The sequence below is a fragment of the Sabethes cyaneus genome, chromosome 1 (assembly GCF_943734655.1).
Source record: "Sabethes cyaneus chromosome 1, idSabCyanKW18_F2, whole genome shotgun sequence".
Taxonomy (NCBI): Eukaryota; Metazoa; Arthropoda; class Insecta; order Diptera; family Culicidae; genus Sabethes; species Sabethes cyaneus.
In genome coordinates, this window is record NC_071353.1 from 166,915,900 (window position 1) to 166,933,975 (window position 18,076).

Sequence of the window (18,076 nt, forward strand, 5' to 3'; positions counted from 1 at the left end):
GAATGGAAAGTGTAATCATTTACCTTCAGCTCTGCGTTGTCGAACCCGTTCTTGAACATGCGCTTGTGCACCGCCTTGAATTCGTCCATCAGGGCGGAATGTCGCGCTGCATCGCTTCCGCCACTGTTCGGTGGCCTGAAACGTTTTTCTTTTAACCTATTTTCCAGTTCAGTTAGCGCGGCCGCCGGTTCCAGTGCCGACGACAATGAGGTTCCCTTTTTCTGCGCTCTTCGCTTCAGTTCCTCGGAGATTGCATTGCCAAGGCCACCACCGCAGTCGATGCCACTGCTGGCACTCGAGTCCGCCAAACTGACCGCGGAAGGGCTGCGCTGCTGCTGCCGGTTGTTGCTGTTGCTGCTGCTGACGGAACTAGATTTGGCGCTATTGGTGGTCGAATATCCACTGCTAAGACCGCAACTGTTCGGCGGTGGAGGCGGCGGGATTTTATCCGCAAACAGCGGCGGTGGAGGTGGAATGTGCGATGCGGAACCTGCACTGGGTGGTGACCCAGTGTGGATCGAATTGGCTGACGCGCTCCGATGAACCTCAACAATGATCGTTTTCGTCTCGCTTTGCTTCGAAACGAAGCAAATATCCGCCAATTTCTTCGATTCCCCTTTTGCGGTGCTATTGTTTTCTCCGTTCGATTGTTTTTTGTCTAAACTATTTGAATTGTTAATAACGGTTCCGTTTTCGGAAAATTCAATTATTGTCGTATTGTTTCGTCGCCCGTTGGTAACCCCTTTTGTGCCTAGCTTGCCGCGCCGGTCTTTGGAGATAGATTCCTCTCTTACGATGCTTAGCCGCTTGGCGGCCGATTCTCCCCAGCAGGGACTGGAATCACCATTTACACTGCTTGCACTGCTATTGTACCCACTGGATTCTCCGGGAAACATGTCGATTCCGGCTCCCGGTCGCACCATCAATTCCAGCAAGCTGGAAGCCTTCATTATGCTTACCGCTTCGGCAAAAGTGATGTCCGCAAACTCCCGCCCATTGCAGGACATAATCTGATCGCCCGGTCGCAGACCTGCTTCCCGTGCCACACCACCTTCCTTCGTGAATTGCACGAAAATACCTGGCCTCCAGTCGGGGCCCTTGCAGATGCCGCATCCCAGCTTAGTTCGCGGCGGCACCGAAAGGGTAATCTTCAATTCCCGGCTCGAACCGGCCGTCGTCGTCGTCGTCGTCGTCGTCGTCGTTGGAAGTTCCTCGGCCGTACCACCGGAACCGGTGCTGCTGGTTGTGCTGCTGCCGCAGCTCGTTCGTTCGACGCGTGGCAGTGAGCTCGCGTTACTGCTGCTGGATACCACCGAGGCGCCGTTGAAGGACACCACGTGCCACGTTAGCGAGTCCACCGAGCGCCTGTTTGGAGGGAAGAACAGAGAAAAATCGGTTAATCGCGGAGCAAAATTCAGGTGAATGCAGGTCTAATGCTATATTAAGGATAGTTGCTATGGTAATATTTGAAATTTTTTGTTATGACTTTTGACTTCAGTATGACACATTAAGGTTTTTCACCAGCTTACTAGGATTTAGTACATGCAGCGATTTGGTCTAGAGCCAAGACAACATACCCACTTATAATAAATTTTGAATAAATTTTCTTGTTTCAAGTACCATGCGGTATCGAATTCCGTACACCCAAAAGAATTTGCTATATATATTTTTGCGATATATATTTTTATTAGCATCACGTTGATGTTAAAACGTAAAAACGTAAACGCGTGTCGAATTCACTTGTCAATGAGGTGCGTTGTTAGCAATTTGCTAAAAACATCGGCTTAAATAAAATCAAGTTCAGAGTGTACTTGAAGTGTATATCCTGTTTAAATTCCCGAAGATCGATTTTGAAGGTAAGTCATTATCGTAATACAACTATATTTTATTTAATATACCCTTAAAAATTAGTACTGTACGGATTTTGATTCATTTTTACTACTTGATTCTAAATCCGTACACATATACAGCGTCCTTAGTGTTTCAAGTGCATCCAATTTGAAGGCAAATAGATATAGTTCGACAAGAAATATCACATTAAGTATTTAAGCTCTGTACCTTGATGCAACAGCATTTCAAAGTTAAAAATTTGCCTGATTTTGCGGGGTAATTCTGGGCTGAATTGGGTAAAAGGCTCAGTGCCCTCTCGTGGCTGGTTAACACGTTTTCTTCAGCGCCACCCTGAGTTGGCGAAGAGAACGGCCAACAATATCGCGAAACAGAGAACCGTTACTGAAGGTAATGTAAGAGAATGGTTCGCCAACGTCCAGGCGTATTTGGAAGAAAAAAACTTTCTAGACGTATTAATGGATCCCTCAAAAAAATTTCTGCCATCTAAAACTCCCACATGCCAAATTTGGTTCTATTTGCTTGATTAGTTCTCGAGATAAAAGGAAATTTGCATTTCATTTGTATGGAAGCCCACCCTCTTAAAGGGGATATGGGTCATAACTCGCTTTCTAAAGAGGAGAGGGGTCTCAATTCACCATAGAAAAAAATCTTGCCTCCAAAACCACTTACATGTCAAATTTGGTTCCCTTTGCTTGATTAGTTTATTTATTTATTTATTTATTCTATTTGATACATTCATCTGACAATGTCTTAATGAAGGTCACAAAAATTGTTACAAAGCATCAGTTCTTAACAATTTTTGGACAAAAATTCGAGTAGGTTCTCCAAATTCGTGCAGTTCTTCAACCCGAGTGAACATCCGGATGCATGACGTCACTGGTTCGTGGTACCCAAACGTGACTCGGTTAAATTCCGTGTGCAATAAAGCCGTAGTTCGCAGAGACCTTTGAGATGCTCGGAAATTCACTTTTGAAAGCAGCGTCGGCGAATCAATGTCGTTGTTCAAAATTTTTGCTACAAACGTTGCCTGCTAAACTTTTCTGCGCCGTTCTAGTGTGTTCAAACCGAGCAGAAGACAACGTTCACGATAAGGAGGAAGATTCTCTGGGTCTCTCCAAGGCAACTCGCTGAGGGCAATACGGATAAATCGTCTTTGAATGCGTTCGATTCTTAGAATCCAGGTGAGCTGATGTGGTTGCCAAATCACGCAGGCGTTTTCAAGCAAAGGACGGACTAGTGCATAGTATAAAGATTTCAACCAGTGAGGGTCCTTAAAATCTCTTCCTATTTTGGAGATAAATCCTAGCTATCGGGATGCTTTGGAAATAATAGCAGAACGGTGAGCGTTAAACATAAGTTTGGAGTGGAGTAAGATGCCGAGGTCGCTAACTTGCTCTACCCTCCGGAGAGTATTTCCATTTATATTGTAGTCAAAGATGATAGAGTTTTGAGTGCGATGAAACGTTATAACATCACATTTTGCTGTGCTCACTATCAAGTAGTTGATCTTACACCAATTCACGAAGCCATCTAACAATCTTTGGAGCCGACGACAGTCGTCGATGGAGCGCACGGTAAGAAATAGTTTAAGATCATCAGCGTAGATAAGTGCGCATCCAGTTTCTAGTAGCATAACTACATCGGTAAAAAAAACAATATGAAGAGCAAGGGCCCCATATTGCTTCCTTGAGAAACACCAGACTTATTTGTAAACACAGGTGAAACAGTAGATTCTAACTTGACTTGCAAGACTCTATCGCGTAAATATGATTCAAGCCAAGCCAATAGTTGCTCTGAGGCTCCCAAACGATGCAATTTCCGTAGAAGGATGCGGTGATCGATCCGGTCGTATCCAGCTTTTATGTCAATGCAAACTGCGTCGACTTGTGCTTTTTCTTCAAGTTGCGTGATGCAGAAGGAGGTAAAGTCGAGCAGGTTGGTGGAAACCGACCGGCCAGGCATGAACCCGTGCTGGTGGGCTGATATATAAGTTTTGGCACGGCTAAGCATGGCAGTGTCCACAATAATTTCAAAAAGTTTGGAAGCTGCAGACAAGCTGGTAATTCCTCTGTAGTTCCTAGCATTCCGATGATCGCCACTCTTATGAACGGGAAACATAAAGGATCGTTTCCAAATACTAGGAAATTTTCCTTGTGCAAAAGACTTGTTGAAAATACAACAAAGTGGTACGGATAACTCAAATGCGCAGCGACAAAAATAGCGGCTGGGATTCCATCAGGTCCGGGGGAAAATGATCGCTTCAATCTACGAGCTGCTTCAACAATCATCACTGGAGTAATTTCGAAAGTGTCGAGGTCGACAAGTCCTTCGGGAACATTCACTGCAGCCAAACCAGCTTCTGCGTCGGAGGCGAACTCATTTGCAAATACCGAAGAGAAGAAGGATGCAAACATTTCGCAGGAGTCTGTAGTGGAGCACGATTCTGAGCCATCAAGATATACGTTGGCGGGAATAGAATTGCATTTACGTTTCGAGTATGCAACATTCCAAAAATCTTTCGGGTTTCTTCGCAGGTTAGTTTGCACACGGAGAACATATGACTTATACAGGGAGGCGTTAAGCTGACGATACTCGTCACTGGTACGTTTATATTCACGTTTTAATTCTGCGGATTTGCGGCGTCGGGATTTACGTAAACAAGTATTGCGCGAACGTTTTAAGGCTGGTAAACGATTAGTACTCCAGGGCGGTGTGGAGCGTTGCTTAACAAAAGGCAGATTTGATTGAAGCCACCAGTTAATAGCGTTACAGAATAAATTGGCCATGTTATCTACTTCGCTCATTTCAAGAAGATTCTCCCAGTCATTTAAAGCGGGTAACGAAATCAACAATGGGCCCCCCCCCCCATTGTTGATTTCGCCCCCCCCCCCCCCCCCGGGCGTGAAGAGAATCAACAGAAAGTAATGGTGCAACGCACTCGTCAACGGATACAACGTGGTCAGCAGAATAAAAAACTAAATCAAGCACCCTTCCGAGATGATTACGTTTCAAGTTGGCTTGTTGGAGGTTGAGGAAATCCATTCCGTCAACTAAAACCGCACTCACAGTGGGAAGCTGCGATGTATTAGTGTGATTTATCATGTCGTCATTGTATTCCCAAACAATGCGTGGTTGATTATAATCACCGCAAATGAGTATAGCATCAGTTGAGGGGTTTTTTTTCGCACAATTCACGAATAGAAGAAACGTGCGATTCAATAACAACAGGATCCTGGCTTTTGTCGGGAGGAATGTACACAGCACCAAATAAAATTTTCAACCCATGAATATTCGCGGTAATACAGACTTGCTCTAACCTACTTGCTTGTGCTGCCGTGAGGGCAACGCAAGGGTACTGCCGGGCGACAGCAATCAATACACCTCCAAAGCTCCGCTTATCAGCGAAAAACTCCGCTCCGCTCCGGTCGTAGCGAAAAACGTTGAACCTTTCGCCGAACAGCTGCACAGAATTAATGGAGTCGTTGAGTCCGGTTTCCGTCAATAGGATGACATCAAAACAGCAATCACAAGAAACCAAGAAGATATCGTCCACTTTCGTTCTCAATCCCCTGACGTTCTGATAATAGACGACGATATCGTTGGAATACGTGTCACAATACTGTAACATAGAATTACTGTACACAGCGGGAAAGTTATTTGTACTATACGGATACTCGCCTTTGGCGGGAACCCGAAGGTTCCCACCGTCCACCAAACATCGCCTTGTATTTAATTCAATGCAACAGCATCCTCCATTCGTAAAGCAACAGGTTCCATGCGCGAGTCCAAGTTTTTTGACTGATCAATAAACTCACGGAACAGTAAACCAGCAGGCCACGATGAAGGATTCAGAGCGGCGTCCCGTGAATCAGGATCGAGTCCAATTTTGAAAGAAACAAACGACAAAGTCGACACATCTTTTCCTTTGGGAACTAAGCGAACAACGTCACTTGGCTCGGCAATGTTCAGGCAGCGCGATAGTTCTCGAGTTATGAGGAAATTTGTATTTCATTTGTGTAAAAGCCCCCCCTCTTAAAGTGGGGAGGGGTCCTAATTTACCATAGAATAAATTCTTGTCACCAAAAACACCCACTTGCCAAATTTTGTTCTATTTGCTTGATTAGTTCTCGAGTTATGCAGAAATTTGTGTTTCATTTGCATGGGAGCCCCCCTCTTGGTGGGGGGAGGGGTCTCTAACCATCACTAAAAACTTTTCTGGCCCCAAAAACCTCTACATGCAAACCAAATTTGGCACGTGAGTGTTTTTGGAGACAAAATTATTTTCTATAATGAATTAGGACCCCTCCCCACTTTAGGAGGGGGGGGGGCTCCTATACAAATGAAATACAAATTTCCTCATAACTCGAGAACTAATCAAGCAAATAGAACCAAATTTGGCATGTGGATGTTTTTGGAGACAAAAATATTTTCTATGGTGAATTAGGACCCCTCCCCACTTTAAGAGGGGGTGCTTCTACACAAATGAAATACAAATTTCCTCATAACTCGAGAACTAATCAAGCAAATGGAACCATATTTGGCATGTGGGTGTTTTTGGAGGCAACCATTTTTTCTATGATGAATTAGGACCCCTTACCTTTTTAGGAGGGGGGTCTCTCACACAAACGAAATACAAATTTCCTTATAACTCTAGAACTAATCAAGCAAATGGAACCAAATTTAGCTTTTGGGTGTTTTTGTAGGCAAGAATATTTTCTATGATGAATTAGGACCACTCCCCACTTTAGGAGGGGGAGCTCCTATACAAATGAAATGCAAATTTCCTCTTATCTCGAGAACTAATCAAGCAAATGGAACCAAATTTGGCATGTGGGAGATTTTGGAGTCTTGAATTTATTTTATGATAGTTAGAGACCTCTCACCCCTGTGGTAGGGGGATATGGACTCTCATACAAATAAAACAGAAATTTTTGCGAAACTCAAAAACTAATCGAAATCGAGAAATTCGAGACTCTTCCATAGAACATTAGTCAATAACAAGACCACAAAAACTATCTATACCGTGGACCCCATTTCGTTTGACCGCTTTTAATCTGAACATTTTTTAATTTGCACCACGTTGGTTTGCACAACGTGCAAATTAAAAATGGTTCAAATGTCATTCTCAACATGACATCATTTGCTTATGGAGACAATGCGCATAAACGCGATTTGTTTGTCCTGATCTAGCGTGTTTAATCTGTTTCACATTGCGTTTTCCCAACGATTATGATAGAAATTCGATCGGAGAATGAAATATTCGCTGCTTCCAACTTCCAACTGAATCAAACCACCAAAACAATAACAAAGAGTAGGGCGACCAGATCACACAAGTTCCAGCATATGTAGAGTTGCCAGTTGTTCAAATTAAAAACTAACCCCGTTAGTTTGCATGAGGAATCGTTCAAACGAACGGGGGTCCACTGTAGTAACACTAGATCATTCAGGACGAGACGGTCGCGAGTGTTGCCGGTGACCCGCCGTCGGAAGCGCCACCCACTGGGGGGCTTGCAAAACTCGAGATTGTGACAAAGATCATCCTAGATTCATGATTTATGTACAACACAGGTTAATTTGTGGCAATACGAAGTTTGTCGGATCAGCTAGTTATTCTATAAAAATCGTTAGTGCATCGGGCTTGTGTTCGTCGATTCAACAACATAAAGTTATAATTGTCGAAAAACTTTGCACTTTGCACACTGCGTGAAACTAATATCCAAAGGTTAGTTATATTATTCAAACTAACCACTCCATTCCTATCAACCGTTGCGTTTTCTGGACTGATTCACAAACAGCGCTAAGCTGGCTGCGGTCGGATCAACGTAAATTTAAACAATTTACCGCATTTCGAATCGGAGAGATTTTAGAGACAACTAGATCCCCTGACTGGCGCTGGATTCGTTCTAGTTTGAACCCTGCTGATGCATTTACCAAATGGGGACATGGTCCTCCATTGGATTCAGAAGGAGAATGGTTTAAAGGACCACAATTTCTAAATCAACCCGAACATTGCAGGCCGACGGAGAATCCACCGGAAATTGATAGTAAAGAAGAGATAAAGGCGTACTTACTGCACCACGAAGTGAAAAAGCGTCCACAACCAGTGATAAACGTGGAAGTGACGTGGCAGTGGCGTAACGTATTACGGATAACGGCTTATGTCAACAGATTCGCTAAAAATCTACATCGTAAGCGAAAGGGTCTTCCGATACAACCGACGGCTGCGAATGAAAAGCAGGAACGACATTTAAAAACGAAGCTCAAAGTGTTGCAGCGACCTTTGCAGCAGGACGAGCTCTCGAAAGCAGAAGTAACTTTGTGGAAACAGGCACAGTCAGATAATTTCCCTGAAGAGGTAATGGTTGCTTTTGGGAAGTAAACCTCAGACTAGATCTCAGTAGGCGGAAAAGAAACCTTTGGAAAGAGAAGCCCATTGTATAAACTTTGTCCCATCGTAGATGAGTGTGGCGTAATTCGGATGAATGGTAGAATGGCAAAACCTGACGAAATTGCATTCGACATCGCAATCTTGCTTGTCTAATGGCTATTCGGAGATTCATTTGTAGACGAGAGGAGTTCCAGATGAGATATTTTCTGATAATGGAACAAATTTTAAGGGAGCTAATAAGAAGTTAATTGCGTGGGTAAAGCGGATCAACAGTGAATGTGCGGAATCGGTCGTTAGCAGCAGAATGAAGTGGAATTTTAATCCTCCTGGTACTCCACATATGGGCGGCATTTGGGAGAGGATGATGCGATCCGTAAAAGAGGCGATGAAGGCACTTGACAATGGTAGTCGGCTAAATGACGAAGTTTTACTGATCACTCTGGCTGAAGCGGAAGATATGGTAAACAGTAGACCGCTTACGTATGTACCCAAAGAATCAGCAGCGTTAACACCGAACCATTTTCTTAGAGGGATGGTTAAATCAGTTGATGCTCATGTGGATGGATCGATCGGAAAGTTTATGGGACGTATACAAAACGTTCTCAGTATTTGGCGGTGGTACAAAGAATACTTACCGACGAGTAACAAGCGTACTAAGTGGTTTGCTGAGAGAAAGTCTACGGATCGATCACTTCCCCTTGCAGTAATATGCAGTGGAAAATGAGTTTTTTTTCGAAAATCTAAGAAAAATGGCGAAGCGGCACTGCAAGAGGGATTGATTAATTCGCACAAAACTTTGAGAAATTGAATGTGGGGTTTGGAATGAGCAATTATACCAAATTTGGTAGAAATCCCCCAAAAATAAACTTAAAAATTGAATTTTAAAAAAAACCCCAAGATAGAATTTTTTAAAACCTTTTTTAAATTAATCGTTTTGACCAATACTAACATCCTGTGAGGTGAAATCTGAGGTGCACGAAAGTTAAATAATAGGTAAGTGCCTTCGGACATAGCGTGCGGTCTTACCCGTTAGAGGGTTAACTGTATCAGAATCAAATGAATTATTTAAAAAGTACACGATTTCGGTCATTTAAACCATTGTGTCGAGTCGATTAAAAGTCAAACTAGATGTTGTAAACCGCGTAACAAGTGCTATACTTACTCCTTCACCGGAATGATCCCGACGCTGCGCACCTTCAGCACCAGCCGCTCCTGGTTGGTCACAAAGTGTGTCAGTTCCCGGTGGACGGCATCGTCCACATGATAGCCGTTAACCCTAACGATTTGATCGCCAACCTGTGGGAAGAATCGATACAATCGATATTGTTAGGATAATTTGACAGTATAATTCATGGCATGCTGTTTGCGCAGTTCGATACTTTGCTGCAGCGTCCGTCGTATGCAAAATTGAACAACTTTCTTATCGGGGACACTCGAGCAGCCCTGCAACCGCAGTGAAAGAGGAAAAACCAGAATGTAAACAAATAGGAACAATGCGCCGTCGTCCAGAGGCGGAGAAATAGCGTCACGTACAAGCCCTCCCTTATCATGTGAATGGAGACATCACACTTGTTCCCGTTTTGTTTAACCGGCAGAGCGTAGCAACTATGCACTGGCATGTAATTATGTATACACATTGCTCTAGATCGACTGTAACCATTTCAATTATGGTTCAATTGTTTATCTGATAAACCTAGAGCAGGTAATCGCAAAAAATAGTAAATCTACGTTTCAATCGATTTTAATCACAAGAAAGAGCAGATTTAATTAAATTACAAAAACCGAAGTTTATCACGTTTTTCTTCCCGCGCCTGCTACGCTAGACCAGTTTTCAGTTAATTTCAAACAGACACCATTGCCTACTAGAGCGCAAAAGTGCGCCCGCCCAGACCCAGGAACCACCGGCCAACCAACCAACTAGAGGGGCTATATAGATTACCTTCAATCCCTGTCGCTCCGCTTCGCTGTCGCTTTCCACGGCCGAAACGAAAAACCCGGTCCCGTACTCGAGTCCCCCCCGGACGGAGAACCCAAAGTTACTGCTGCTGCTGCCGTTGTGGTGGCTGTGACCGACGGTGCTGTGCTGCGGTGGCCGGTTCAGCCGTACAATCCGTACCCGGTGGTCAATCACCATCGTTCCGAGTGCCTTCGCTGCCGCAGCTGCCGTAGTCACCGAAACCGAATGTGACCGCACGCCGTCGCCTCCGGTTGCAGTCGTCGTCGTCGTCGTCGCCGTCGAGGTTCGTAGCAGTGACGGGTGGGAGCCGCCGTGATGGTGATGCAGCCGGTGATGTGGATAGCCACCCATTGCCACCGGCGGGGGCCGAAACGAGCTCAAGCAGCTTCCAGTGCTGCTGCTGACCGTACTGCTGCCGCCGCTGTGGCAGTAGTCGGCCATCTGCGACTAGCCCGGAGCCGGTTTTTGTCTTGGTTTTGGTTTGGGTTTTCGTCTGGTCTGGTTTACGTTACGTTACGCTTGCCTGGTCTGCTCCGGGATCAGGAAATCGAACAATTGATGGTAATGTCTGAAAAAAAAATGCCAGAAGAAAATTGAAAATTAGAATTTGTTTGTAGCTGGCAGGGAGTTGATCGTTGACGATAAGTTAAAACATGTGTTGGACAAATTTTATAGCCCATTGAAACCTTCAACAAAGTGCTCAAGTTATAAGAAATGATAGCTTACTATTCTTATTTTCAACTATTTCAATCGCCCAGTCCTTTGATTTTGCACTTTACTAAGTGGTTTAGTTTATTTGCCTAGTTTGCTTTCTAGCATCTCACTGTTTTGAATTCTATACCAATACGCATTTACAACCTTTCTCCCACTACCATTCTTCGTGTTTGAGGCTTTTTAGCAATTCGAATTACTATTTTTTTTTTAATTTGGGCTATCTTTTTAAGTGATTTAGGGTATGTTGCTGCTTCGTCGTAATTGCCTATTCCCGTCCTATCCAATACAAATTATTAAAAATATCAGCATTTTTATGACACACAATGCAAAACTAGTTATTCCCTAATATTTTAGTTTGTTGTCTATCATACGCGATCAATCAAAGTGAGCTGAGATCTATTTAAATGCTTTTTATCATTAAAGAAATCCTACCAGCCAAATTTCCTACGTTTTTTCGTGCGACGAAGAAGAAAATTGTCAACTAATCGTTTTAATTTCCGTCATTCATAAATGAAAATAACTCACGCATGGCATTGTCGTTATACTACAGCCAGGAAAACTTGCCTGACCTGCAGAAATTTTGCAGAATAACATTTGTCATGCCGTTTTACATAAATACAAGCGCGTTAGATTCGTCAACATAGTTGAGATTTTTAGTTTGGACGATAAAAAATTTTGATGGACGGATTTTAAAACGGTACGACGAATTTAAGAAATAAAGTCAGTTGCATAATTTCAATAATATACTTTAATAATCGCTTTTCAATGATTTCAAAGTTCAAAGGTCAAATTAGCAGAAGAACTTTTGGAGTATTCATTAAATTCATCCAACAAATGATGAAAATTAGAATGGCTTTACTTACTACGACAGGAGCTAGAAATAAGCCCTATTTATTTATTTATTAACTTTTTTTTTATTGGGGCTTGCAACCAATGGTTGGTTCGCCCCAATTTTTAAGTGATTCTTTTTGTGTTTTAACTTAAATTAATTTTGAAACGATATTTACACCGATTTATAAAACGATTTATGAGACGACGTTTAAAGTTCCATCGTTTTCTTAACTTTTATCATTTTGTCTACTCGAATTTATAGGCCGTCAAGGACAGGCCAAAATCTTCACTTCATTTTTTTTTTTTAAAGAACCTTTGTTCCATGCTCGCTAGAGCATCCTACCCCGTGTAGCAAGGTGCCAAAAAGTTGCAAGAAACTCGTCTAGTTCTCCAAACGATATCAGCAAGCAACCCTTAAGCAATCTGGAACAAATTTGAATACGGCCTAGGCTGTCTCAAAGCCTTTAAGTCTTAAAAATTGCTTGAAAACTGTCGGAAAGGCGTTTCAAAAACGAACAGACTGACAGGACGGACAGACAGACAGGAAGAGAGACGGGACGGAGAGACAGACCGACGGGACAGACACACAGCCAAATAGCTAGACAGACAGACAGACGAGACAGATAGACAGACAGACGGGACAGACGTTGAAATGACGGTTCGAAAACCGAAACCCATCCTAAAGTTATCGGAAAATCGCCTCCAAGTCGTCCAACAGCTGTGTGCAACCTGAAAATCACCTGAAAGTCATTTGAAAGATTTTTGCCGATGTCAGGAAAGTCAGCCGGGGATCCGGCGGCCGATGTGTCTGCTGGTTACAAGTGATAAATTCCTGGAGAGGCTTATCCTTAACAGGCGGACGAGATCACGGGAGGTGAAGCTTCGGAAAGGGCAGTCCACGGTGGATGTTATTTGGACGGTAGTCGATCGAGCCGAGAAGTCGTCCAAACAGAAACGAAAAGGCGACCATTTTTGCGCTGTTATAATGATCGACATGAAAAACGCATTTAACAGTGCCGGTTGGGAGGCCATCGGCGAATCACTGCATAGAATGCATATCTCGCGTAACTTTTCAAAAGGACCTAAGTAACATTGAGAGACTCTCTTTGGCGTCCCTCTCTTCTGATTATTACGGCGATATAAATACATTCTGACAAAAAATTTCCTCACGGTTAACTAGATAGTGACGCTAGCAACCGATTCATGCAAAGCTGGTGCTTTATAGTGCATTTGCATTGCCGTGGGAGGTGAAAGAGAAGAGGCACAAAGAGAATCTCTCAATGTTACTTAGGTCCTTTTGAAAAGTTACGCGACATATCCCAGAATACCTATCAAAATATTTAGCATATATCTGAGGAGTTTCTTTCAGAACCGAATGCTTGTTTGCGAAACCCGCCAAGGGACGAAAGACGATGAACATTAGGGCAGAAGTTTCGCAAGGCTCCATTCTGGTCCCGACGCTTTGGAACGGTATATACAACAGTGTACTAACTTTGAAAAAGCTGCCCACTTGAGCCAGTTTCTGTCTGGTTCCGGCTACTTCAGGCAATACCTGCACCGGTTAGGATAAACCGCGTTGCCAGTCTGTTCGGAATGCAGAGGGATGGTATAAACAATGGAGCACGTAATCTGTGAATGTCCATAGCATAGTGGATGAAATGCTGCAGTTGGAACAAAAGTGGAGCAGCATCGAGGTTGGATAGAGGGTGGCCGTCGAAGATAAGAAGTTATGTTGGTTACCATCTCTGGATCGGTTCACGTCTCGACGGGTAACGCTAACGATAAGTGCAAAGGCACATCATAATACTTGTGTAATACTTGTCGGTAGTTGCGGGAGGGCAGGAAATGGATGGTGAAAGTTAGGAGTTTCTTTAGTGGTTAGACACAAAGTAAAAACAAATTGTGAATCCCACACGGCACCATAATTATAATATTCCCTGGCAGTTGCTTCTATTGTCCTGCCGAATCTAGTAACAAAAAACTATTGTCCGTTCGACCGAACGGGATACGCAGAAGCTATTGTTCTGAATGTGGAAGAAATCTATTTATTGCAAGTGTATAAAAGGCGTTCAATAAATAGCAATCAGAATTCAGTGCACTAGCAGCCACCGCCGTCAGGCAATCTAGCGTTTTATTTTACTGTGAAGAATCCAGTCCCGTTGGTAACCGGCTTACTCTAACGTAGATCGCGATCACTACCCAAGCCGGGAAAGCTTCCAAAAAATCCAGCTCTGCACCAATCTATTTGCTGAATACATTCGGAAAACCGTTGGAAAGGATCATTCTCAACAAGTTAACGAAGTTTACCGATAGCGCACACGGTCAATCGAGAATGCAATTCGGATTTTGAAAAGGGAAGTCAACGCACAATGGGGAGAAACGTGCTCGTAATCCCAAGAATTAGAAGCCGCTAGTTTGGAATCTTACAAGATACCTATTTCTATGTAAAAAATGCAGGAAATCGATTGGTGGTAGTTTCATCCTGCGCAGACTTCGGGAAGTGGTCCATTTTGCTCTATTTTCCCCAAAAATCACGATAAAAGCTAATTAAACAGTATAAAAACTTATTTGACGCCCGTGAAACGAACTCAAGTAGCTTCCAAATTTTGTCAAAACATCAGAAGAATCAAATTCCATCCATTCCATACTGTGCGAAATGCAAGAATAGTCCGTTTTGCCCAATTCACCTCTATATACATAGACAACCTAATTAAGGTGAAGATCGTCAGAGACCAGCTGCCTTTTTACTGATTTCAGTACTTGTTTCCACTATCATTTTGTTTATGCTAAGTTTATGCTAAGCTGCTAGTAATAGGTAATAGTCTGTGATGAACAATTATGAAACGTAGAATCGCGTATCTATTTTTGCTGTTGAACTAGATCCGACAGTAATTCTATCACATAAAATGTTGTTTAAGGTGAATTTTATTATCAGAGAATTTTATAAGTATATTTTCGACACTTTACGACCGTTAATTTAGTAGCGAAAATTATTGGCCAATTTCATGCTCAACGTAAATATGGCATCACTCCCGTTTCCTTGGTAACGTATCAACAACGACGGTCGCGGATTCGGAATTGCAATCGAAACGAAGTAAAGTTTTTCATATCAATTCAAGTGAACAGTTTGGGCAAAATCATTATAATATCTTACCACATAACTGTTCGGGTGGTAAATTAAAGTTTTCTGTGTTTCAAGTTAAGTTTCGCGAGTGATGTGATGAATGGAACGACCGAAAAAAATTGAAGAAAATCAACGGCGAAAAAGTGAAAATATAGTGATGAATTGTAATTGGGCAGAAATCTCAGTATTTAGTGTAAGTTATGTCCCAAAAATTAATAGAACCTATAGAATGCAATGTTTAGTGCTTCGCAGGTTAGCAGGTTAGTTGAACTAATTTTATTTTTTTGTGATGGTTTCCGGAGTCTTTGGGAGCATGTTGATACACTGAAGAAGGGAAGGGAAGGGTGATATTCGGTGCCATACTGACTGCCATAAATGGACTCTGACGATCTTGTCCTTAAAGCGATTAAAACTAACTCAAAGGTAAAAACAGCCTTCAAAAAAATGTGTATTTTATCATACTGAATAACTTTGGAGAACAATGGTTCTACATTTGATGAAGGTACGGTAGGGGAAAGAAATGAAAATTTTTTGGTGAAAGAGGGGGAAGGGCGGGTGTTGTGGGTTCGAATCGGGTTATAATCTCAGATTATAGCTATTGGTTCGACTCATGTACCTTCCAGCATTGGACAAAAGGTAGGAGCCAAAACGACCACTTGTTAAGCGTAGCTACCAATATACCGCCCCCCCTCCTCACCTTTCCGCTCTTCCCCCTTCTTCTCCAAACAATTTTCATTTCTTTCCCCCACCGTCCTTTCATCAATTGTAAAACTTTTTAAATAAATCATTATATCTCGCAACTAGCAAAAGATAGATAGTTACTGTATTCCGTAAAGTTGCTCGTTTTAGTGTATTCTATAATTTTTCTGAAGAAAAAAAATTTTTTGGACGCATTCAAAAAAGCAAAAGTTTGTATCACCCTGATAGATGAATTTAAGATCACCTTAATAGTTTGAAAAGATGCGCTGTATTTTATTGATAAACTTGAAAAATTATGATTTGTTTACGCAATAGAAAATGTACGTGTTTTTATAGATTCGGAGAGAATCAGGCAAAACGAACCGATTGTGAAGTCACCACGGTACTAAATCGATGACAATCAACTCTCCTGATGTCTTTCGAGTAAATTGATACTATTCGAGTTTATTTCCCTGTCTTTGAATTAGTTTTAATCGCTCTAATTAGGTTTTACTGTGTATTTAGGGGTGAATTGGGCAAAATTGACTATTCTTGCATTTTGCCCAGTATGGAATGGATGGGATTTGATTTTTCTGATGATGGCGATCGGTATTGCGCGGTGATAAGCATCGACGTCAAATATGCGTTCTATAGCGTCAGCTGGTACTATAGCTTACGCGTCACTGCACAAAATAAAAGTTACAGACTACCTGTGCAAGAACCTGAAGCTTTACTTCCAGAACCGAGTTTTGGTGTGCGAGACGGCCAATAGGGGCAGCGATCGGTGAAGATTACGGCGAGACTTCCTCAAGGCTCTATTCAAGGTCCAACGCTATGGAATGGGATGTAAAACGGTGTGTTGACTCTATCCAGCTTTCCACGAGCGATAATGGCGGCTATTGAGCACAAGTGGGCATAATCTTTTGACATTCATTGCAGGAGCGTCGAATTTGCCCTGACGGAGTTACTATGGAAACATCCATGATTGTTTGTTGTTTGAGTGTAAAAATGTAAACATTATTGTTTCATTTTGCGGATCAGCTGAAGTGAAGCAGAACTGAACGGATTCAAACCTTTGTAGTGGTTTGCGGCCATAATTTTCTGAAAGCACCGGCTCACGATACTTTTTACAATCGTGCAAATTAAACATTCGAGTGCACTTAGAGGCAAACATCAACTACATATTGGTTGAGCCTTGCCAAGTTTGCTCTCGAACAGCGTCTCGTTTTGATAAGAAACTTTCCGTTGCGCATTTGGCCATTCTCCCTGAAATGTCCGAAAACTGCGAAGCCACAATCCATAAAACTTCTTATCCGTTTAATTATGTTCCTCTTTAGCTGATCTGCAAAATGAAAGAATGTTTACATTTTTACATTTTATAATGAGCACCCTAACTTGTTGGCTGATTTAAGCACCCAAAATGACTGAATTTTTAAAGTGTCGTCCTAAGTCGTCCCCACCTAAGGGTGCCTATTTCGCCTCCAGTCAAGTAGTTAAAGTAAAAATGGGTTTTTACACTAATTATGGTATAAAATCAAAACTTCAATGAAGGTGAAATTTGAGATACAATGTATACATCATGTTTCAGTGTGCACTTGATAGATTAAGATATTTAAATGATCGTCAAAGCTTATTTGGTAGTTCACCAAAATTAAATTTTTTTTAGCGTCTGAGAACCTAGTTAAGTTTTTTAAAATAACTTCGTGTTTTAAAAGTATAGATCACTCATTTTTTGATAAATTGATACTGTAGTACCTACAGCAGGGTTTCGCATGCCACATGATGTTACAAAATGCGTACTTTCGTAGAAAATAGGGGTGCACATTTCACCCCGTGTGCTCATTATGCCCTTAATCCCCCTAACTCCGTCTGGGCGAATTCGACGCTCTTGCAATGAATATCAAAAGATTGTGCCACTTGTGCTCAATATCCGTCATTATCGTTCGTGGAAAGCTGGATAACTGCCCAAAGGGACAGGGGTCGTTGACTTTGTGGACGACATTTTACTGTCGGTAGCAGGTGAAACGCTAAAAGAGGCAGAAATTCTGGTCACGGAGACTATCGGTACAATTGAGTGAGGACCCAAGCAACCAAAAGTTTGAATTTCACTTAAGGAACAAACTTGAAAGTTCATATTTGGTTCAAATTTAGTGCCGCAGAACTTTCTTGCTGAACAACCAGACACTACATTTGTAAACCGAACTTCATTCTCATTAAAGTACCGTTAATATCTGTAGCAACCTGAAAGTCCAACATGCAGCTTGAAAGTTCAACATACAACTTGAAAGTAACTTAGAGTTCGGATAATGGTGTCTAAGGAAGGTTAAAAAGCTTTATGTCTATGGAGCTGTAGCTTGCTAAGCAGCTTTACTTGTAATTAACCAAACTTCAAAGTTGCCTTCAGTTTGCTGCATAGAGCGCTAAGCAGCTTCTGAAGAAACTTTGGCAAAAGTTTATAAAACAGCACTTGCAGTTCTATTTTTATATTTTTCCATTTTCTACCTCCGCCTCCTCCTAACTTTTGTAAAGTCGG

General features: G+C 42.3%; 1 protein-coding gene across 4 annotated transcripts in view; it reads right to left on the reverse strand.

Moving 5' to 3' along the window:
• The window catches only part of LOC128738287 (serine-rich adhesin for platelets), an 80,336-nt gene that overhangs the window by 957 nt on the left and 61,303 nt on the right, over window positions 1-18,076 (reverse strand). For all 4 annotated transcript variants that reach the window (XM_053833326.1, XM_053833335.1, XM_053833305.1 and 1 more), the window contains 3 exons: window positions 10,179-10,764; window positions 9,402-9,535; window positions 24-1,365 (listed from right to left, as the gene is read on the reverse strand). In XM_053833326.1, coding sequence (XP_053689301.1) covers window positions 24-1,365; window positions 9,402-9,535; window positions 10,179-10,637 — 1,935 coding nt within the window. In that variant the 5' untranslated portion in view covers window positions 10,638-10,764. The remainder of the gene's footprint in view (window positions 1-23; window positions 1,366-9,401; window positions 9,536-10,178; window positions 10,765-18,076) is intronic.